Source organism: Grus americana, chromosome 15 (genome assembly GCF_028858705.1).
Source record: "Grus americana isolate bGruAme1 chromosome 15, bGruAme1.mat, whole genome shotgun sequence".
NCBI lineage: Eukaryota > Metazoa > Chordata > Aves > Gruiformes > Gruidae > Grus > Grus americana.
In genome coordinates, this window is record NC_072866.1 from 13692501 (window position 1) to 13698997 (window position 6497).

Below are 6497 nucleotides of genomic sequence, written 5' to 3' on the forward strand. Positions count from 1 at the left end.
ATGAATAAATTTGTTAAGCAATAAACACACACACGCACACACACAAAGAGGGCTTTAAAAAAAAAAAAAAAGGAAAAAATAAAAAAAGAGAGGGAAGAGTCACACAGCCAGACCAGGCGGCAGGGAGTTTTAGAACCTTTATTTATCAAAAATTTTACATATATAAATATTCTTAGACATTTTTGCATTTTACAAGGGTTTTGAGGAGTTCCGTTGTTGTCGCGGTACAGTTTATCACACCACAAAGTCCAGCTGCTGCTAAGCCTTAACAAACAATTTTTTTTTGTTTTTACCCCGTTTTCTTTTTTTTTCTTTTAAATATAAAACCCAAAAAGCTCTAACTGATCACCTGAATAGACCTGTGATAAACTCTAAGGAAAGGAAGAGCCGCTCTCTCGGCTGTGCCACTGCCTCCCGCGGGCTGCGGGAACGGTGTGCGTGGGGTGAGCGGGATAGCGCTTCCCCCCGTTTCTTACGGGTGACGGGCGTGAGGGGTGTCGGTGTCGTTCTCTGGTGTTTTTATTTCTGCTTTTTTTTGATCTTTTTTTAATTATTATTATTATTATTATTTTTTGCTCCCGGTCAGTCCATGTCCACCTCCTCGCCGTCGGCGGGGCCGCAGTCCGATCTGTCCCTGGCTGTGCTGGCGTCCCGCGCCCGGACCGGCGATTTGGGCCGGGGGAAGCTGCCGCCCTCCGCGGGGGCGGCCGCCGCCGGGTCACCGTGCGAGGCCGCGGAGCGGGGCGAAGCGCCGGCCGGAGGAGGGGGCACCGACCCTGCCGCAGCCGAGTCCGTGGAGCCGGAGCCGGGTTGGGCACCAGCGGGCGCCGGCTCCGCGCTGCAGCCGGGCGGGCCGGGGTTGGCGGCGGGCAGCGGGGAGTCCCGGGGGGGCTGACCGGCCTCGGGGCCCGGGCTGGCCTTGAGGGCGGTCTGCGGGACGAGGAAGCCCAGGGGCTGGGTGATGGGGTAGAGCAAGAAGTGTCCTTTGCCGATGAGGGTGCGGGGGGCGCAGGGGGGGAGGCTGGGGAAGTCCGGGGCGGCTTTGCGACGGGGGGGCGAGTCGGAGAGGAGACTCTCCACGCTGAAGGGGTTGAGCTTGTGGAAGCTGCCGGCGCCGCGGGGCCCCCCCGCGCCCCCGCTGCCGTCCCCCGACGGGGCGGCCGCGCAGTCCTTGTCGGGCGGGCGCTGGAGCCGCCCGCTCCCGCTTCTTTGGCTGGGGTAGAAGGGCTCTGCCGTCTGGTCGCAGGTGCCGGGGGGCGGCTCGGAGGGGGCGGCGGCGGCGGGGGGCGGCGGGTGGTGTGGCGGGGGCTGCCCGCGGGGCTTGGCCTCGGGCGGGGCGGGCGAGAGGCCCCCCCCGCCGCCGCTGTCGCTGTCTGAGCTGGGCGTGCTGTGCAGGGAGAGGCCGCTGGGCGAGTGCAGGTGGCGGCTTTGGCTTTTGAGGAGCTTCTTCTCGTGCTTGCGCTTCTTCTTCTCCATCTTCTCCAGCTCCTTGCGGGCGATCTCCTCGGGGTCCATGGGCTCCCCGCTGCACGTCGTGGGGTGGGAGTTGTGAGCCGGCCGCCCCGGACCCTTCTTCGTGTTCTCTTTCTTTCTCCATTTGGCCCGGCGGTTTTGGAACCAGACCTACACACCGAACAACGAGAAGCAATTAACACCCAGCGCACCGGCCCCCCGCGGTGGCCAGGGCAGGGGGGAGGGAGAAGCGCAGCTCGGGCCTCCCCCCGTCCACCCTTCGAGGTGCCGGCAGCCCCCATCCACGGGACCTGGCGTCTGCGAGACGGAGAGCAAGGGAGGGGACAGGAAGACATGTCCACACTTCTTTAACAGGGTAGAAGGAAAAAAGGAAAAAAAAAAGCAAGGAGGGGTGCACACTCACGCACACACACGCTGCACCCTGCCCGCACCGGCGCAGCGGGGAGGGGTAACACAGCCCCCCCGGCTCTTCCCCGCGGCCGAGGGGTGCAGAAGCACCAGCCGGAGCCCTGGCCTGCGGAGCCAGGCCTGATCCCTCCGCGGCAGCACACAAAATGCAATAAAGCAGAGCACAATGAGCGGGCCGAAGGTCGGGCGGCAGAGAGAGGGCATCGCCTGACCCGGGCAGAGCGGGGTCTGGGCCTCCTGCCCGTCCCGGGCGCCGGAACAGAGGGGTTGGATCAGCCCAAAAATGGGGTTTCGTTGAGTTTGTTACAGATTATGGGAAGGAAAACAAATTTCAATTTAATCCTTTCTGCTCCGGCAGTTCCCCGGCCACGCAGCCCGCGGGGCACACGCGTCCCCTCGGGGCTGCCGGCAGCGCCGGTTCCCGCAGGAGCCAGCGGCTGCGTTTGGTGGGGGAACACGACCCCAGCACCGCGGGGATTTCAGGGACCATATCCCGGCTCCTTCCGTCCGTCCAGGCTCCAGCCGCCCACGGGAGAGCCTTGCAGGCTCCCGAGCCCACGGGCACGGTGCAGAGAATGCTCTCATAACCGGCGAGGAAAGACACCGTGAGACAAAGCTAATGGAGGAACCTCGGCAAACGGCATCAGCTCATACCGGGGAGACCAGCCCCGCCGCCCGAGAGGGGTTTAAGGACGCATTCCCCGCACACGCAGCCCACCGAAGCTGCCCAGCCCCATCGCACCGAGCCGATCCGCCCCGCACGGCCCCGGGCTCCCGGCCGGAGCAGCCCGGCAGGACACGGAGCAGAGCCACCGGCTTCGGCCTCGCCGCCCGCTCGCAGCCACCGCGGCATAAAACAGCGTCTGGAGATCCAACGGCCAGCCCGCATCGCGCCCGCATCCCCCGACTCAAATCCCATTTTATTTTTTTCCCCAAGATCAATTAAAGGAAATAGATGGTCCCCCATCCCGTACGACCGAGGGCCTGAGCAGTTCGTTAAAATTAAGTTTTACAAGTTCCACACGCTCTCGATGCACCTACGAGCTTTATTACCATTCTCCAGCGTACCCTGGCCCGTGATTAAGCCTCATATTTGCATGCTAATTTTTCGCCCTTGGCTCATTTAAGAAAAATGTTTACAGTGGAAAAATATATTAAAAGAAGATTTAGGGAAGCCAGGCTGGGATGCCTCTCTTCGGGGCTTGTTTGAAAGATTATTTTTTTTAATAGAGAATAATAAGGAAATAAACCAGCAAGGACCAAGGCAGGTAAACAAAAGGAGAGGACCGGGAGGAGTGGGGCTGCGGGCCCGGTTGCGCAGGGCCCGTCCCGGAGCGGGGATGCGGATCCTGCGGGGCCTCCCCGGGGACCACTCGGCGCAGGGAGGAGACAGGGCAGGATGGGGGGGGGGGGGGGGGGGGGGGGGGGGGAAGAGACACACGGTTTTTACCTGCACTCTGGACTCCACCAAGTCCAGCCTGAGAGCCAGAGCCTCTCGCATGAACACGTCCGGGTAATGACTCTCATTAAACGCCTTTTCCAGCTCCTCGAGCTGCCAGCCAGTAAAATTGGTGCGGGTTCGTCTTCTTTTACAGCCAGGACTTTCTTTGTCCGGGTCACCCGAGTCTGAAAAAGCAGAAATACCCTCAGCTCCCAGGAAGACAGGCCTTCTCCCCCCCTCCCTGCCATTCACAGGAGCCTTTTAACTTTTGTGCTCGGCAGCGTTGGTAAAAGAGCGGGATTATACACACACCTGCGCTAAAAATGGGGAGGAACCCGATCTGCCCTCGCCTCCTCCGAAAATGTACTTTACAGAACATTTATTCCTGAAGGAAGCTCTCCACAGGCACTCAGCTGGCAGAGAGAGAGAGAGAAGTTCCAATATTTGCTCCAGCCACCAAAGGTTTCATTAAAAAAAAAATTAAAGCCCCCCCCTCTTTCCCTCCCACAGACCCCCCGGAGCACCTGCGTGACCGCAGCTCACGGCCCGGTCCCACGCGGGGCCCCGAGGGCAGGGCGGCCCCCGGGCCTCCCACAGACCCCCGATCACGGGCGGGCGTGGGTCTGGGGTGCTCGCAGCCTCTCCGAGTACATACACCTTCAGGTTGGGGATTTACAGCCCTAGCTGCACCTCTCCTAACGTTTTCCCCCAGGTGTGGAAATTAATAATAATATTTTTTCTTTAGTTCAGGTGCAGAGGGGGGTTGTTCCAAGATTGATAAAAAGGATGTTGGGGCGACGGAGTGTTTTAATAGCTGAACAATAGCAGTGCCACAGGCCGGTGGGGAGGAAAGGAGAGCGCTTCCCTTCCGTTAAATCATAAAAAAAATAATTACCGCTCTTCATCCCCTGAACTCCAGTGATTCCCGTTATTTATTTTCTTTAATGGTTTGATCCGAGCCCCCACCCCAGAGATGAACTTTGGGGAAGGCACCGGGCCGGGCCCGCTATTGTTCAGGGCACACGCGTGGCCCCGCGCCGGTGGGAAGGGGGGATGCTTCCGGCGCTCTGCCCGGGTCGTCCCCCCCCCGCCCCATCCTGCCCACCCTCCCCCCCGGGGGGTCCAGAACAGCCGCCCCCCCCTCTCCAGGCACCCCAATATCCGCAGCTGGGGATGCAGGGGGGTGGGCCGCGGTGCTTTTCTTCCTCCGCGCTGACACGCTCCGGAGGGAGAGCAGCGGTCGGGGCAGGGCGGGGGGGGACGACGGGGACACGGGGCCGCTCCTACCTGCGAGCTTGAAGGGCTGGCTGTCCCCGCTCACCCCGCAGCCGGAGGGGATGAGCGGCGCCGGGTTGACCACGGAGGCGGCGCAGGAGCCGCTCAGTAATCCATCGATGGAAAAGGGGACGGAGGCGGCCGCCGACTGCAGCTGGTGCCCGGCCAGCTCGTAGACGTGGTGGTGACCGAGCGGGTAAGGGAAACCCACCATACCCCCGAACTGGGCATGGGGATGCTCCAGGATGCGGCTGTCCATCATGGGGGCGGCTCTAGCGCGGGGGGTGCCGGCGGGGCTGGGGGCGCTGGCGGTGGGGCGGCTGGGGCCGGGGGTGCTGCTGCCGGAGGAGGAGGAGGCGGCGCGGCGAGGGGCTCATGCTGCAGGGCGCCCGGGCGCTTTAACTTTATCAACATCAGGCTCCCAATAATTAGCTCAGGCTGGGGGAATTTGGGACCAATAAGAAACGTTAATCGGTCCTGACGTCAGAGACGTGCCAGTGTGGGGAGCAAACGTTTTCCATATCGATTGCTAATTATACCTGACATCCAGCCTCAATAAACAATATCAGAGCTGTCACAACAAGACAAGGGGGGCTTTGATACGAACTCCAGCCCGAGGAGGGCGGCGGGGGCCGGGCGGGCAGGGGAGGGTGCGGGGCGGGGGGGGGGCCGGAGGGGAACTCACGGATCTGCCTGGTACCCGGTTAAATACTAAACAGCCGGAGTTACACACACACAGAGCCCCCCCCATCCCTCCTACCCACCCTCTTCCCCCTTGTCCCCTCCCCTCTCCAAATCACTAATAGATTTCCCTTTAAAACATTCACCAGCGTGTTGTGGGGATTTTTCACCAGAAATGCTCTACTCTCTGAACCTTTAAAGTGATGTTGCTCCAATTACAGAGAGACATTGAGCGGCAAATAGACTGATCCAATAATAGGAGATTCATCATCCGCTCTTTCCAGAGCTGTCACATTGAATTTAAAACTACAAGCCTTTTCATCTCCTCTCCGGCTCTATAACAGGGGAGAGGGGAGGGGGGCAGAGGGAAAAAATGGGGGGAAAAAAAAAGAAAGAAAGGGAAGAGCCGTTTGCAGCGTTTAGAAGGAGATTTGAGCATATCAATCGAAATCATAATTAATGCAATCTCCTATCGATTCGGCCACGGACACCCCCCTCCCCAGCAGCAACCACAACCCTTGAATTGTGAGCGCAGCCACAACCAGGAGCAGCTTCTCTTCGCTAAAGGGGGGGGGGGGGGAATCAAACCCAAATAAAGTTCCCATCCCTCCCCTCTTACCACCCCACCCGCCCCGGCAGGAAAAGCAGCCCATCACACACCCCGCACTTCGCCCCGCCAGTCATTAACAGCTTCCAAACAGCCGCCAAATTTGTCCTAATTAAATTACGTCCCCATAGAAGTTTTCACCCAAATATTTTCCCCCGTTAATAATTAAAGGGACCGTCCTCCGGCAAAGCGTGGGGCTGGGGACCCCCAGTTTTGTGCCCTCTCCCGTAGAGCCTGCTTAGAGAAACACTTTCCAAGCTCCTAGGAGGGGGAGAGCGGGGGGGACGCTTTCCGCCCCCATTCCATCCCGAGCCCGCCGGGGCCGCAGCTCTCGGTCCCCTGGGCCGGGGGGGACCCAGCCTGGCGCCCCCGGGAGGGCTCCCCCCGGCCGGGCCCGGCCACCGGGAAGGTGGGAAGGGAAGAGGAGCGCAGGGAGAAGCAGCGGTTGCGTTTAACAAAGAGGAGAGGGAGAGAAAGAGCCGGGCTGGAAAATCAAACAGGGGAAACTCTTTAAATCTTCCTGGGAGGTTCGTGCGGAATTAAATCCTTCGAGTGGGAGGGGGGTGGTGGGCAGGGTGGGGAAAGAAAGGGGAAAAAATAATAAATAGGAAG

The 6497-nt window shown here is 60.2% G+C and overlaps 1 protein-coding gene across 2 annotated transcripts; it reads right to left on the minus strand.

The window, feature by feature from the left end:
• Window positions 1-221: 221 nt before the first annotated feature.
• On the minus strand, window positions 222-4941 carry UNCX (UNC homeobox). Of its 2 annotated transcripts, XM_054843091.1 has the most exons (4): window positions 4610-4749; window positions 3635-3735; window positions 3332-3507; window positions 222-1623 (listed from the first exon to the last, which is right to left on the minus strand). In XM_054843091.1, the coding sequence occupies exons 2-4, from the start codon at window positions 3699-3701 to the stop codon at window positions 583-585; spliced, it is 1284 nt and encodes a 427-aa protein (XP_054699066.1). In that variant the 5' UTR covers window positions 3702-3735; window positions 4610-4749; the 3' UTR covers window positions 222-582. The 2 variants fall into 2 exon arrangements, with proteins under 2 accessions (XP_054699066.1, XP_054699065.1); XM_054843090.1 differs by lacking the exon at window positions 3635-3735 and having other exon boundaries at window positions 4610-4941.
• Between the last annotated feature and the right edge of the window lie 1556 nt (window positions 4942-6497).

What these genes read in the sequence shown, in the direction of transcription:
- UNCX (XM_054843090.1), bottom strand. Translation starts at nt 4,859, where the DNA reads ATGATGGACAGCCGCATCCTGGAGCATCCCCATGCCCAGTTCGGGGGT. An exon ending in CCAGCCCTTCAAGCTCGCAG is followed by an intron (nt 3,508 to 4,609) that starts GTAGGAGCGGCC and finishes CTGCTTTTTCAG; the next exon opens with ACTCGGGTGACCCGGACAAA. An exon ending in TGGTGGAGTCCAGAGTGCAG is followed by an intron (nt 1,624 to 3,331) that starts GTAAAAACCGTG and finishes TTCGGTGTGTAG; the next exon opens with GTCTGGTTCCAAAACCGCCG.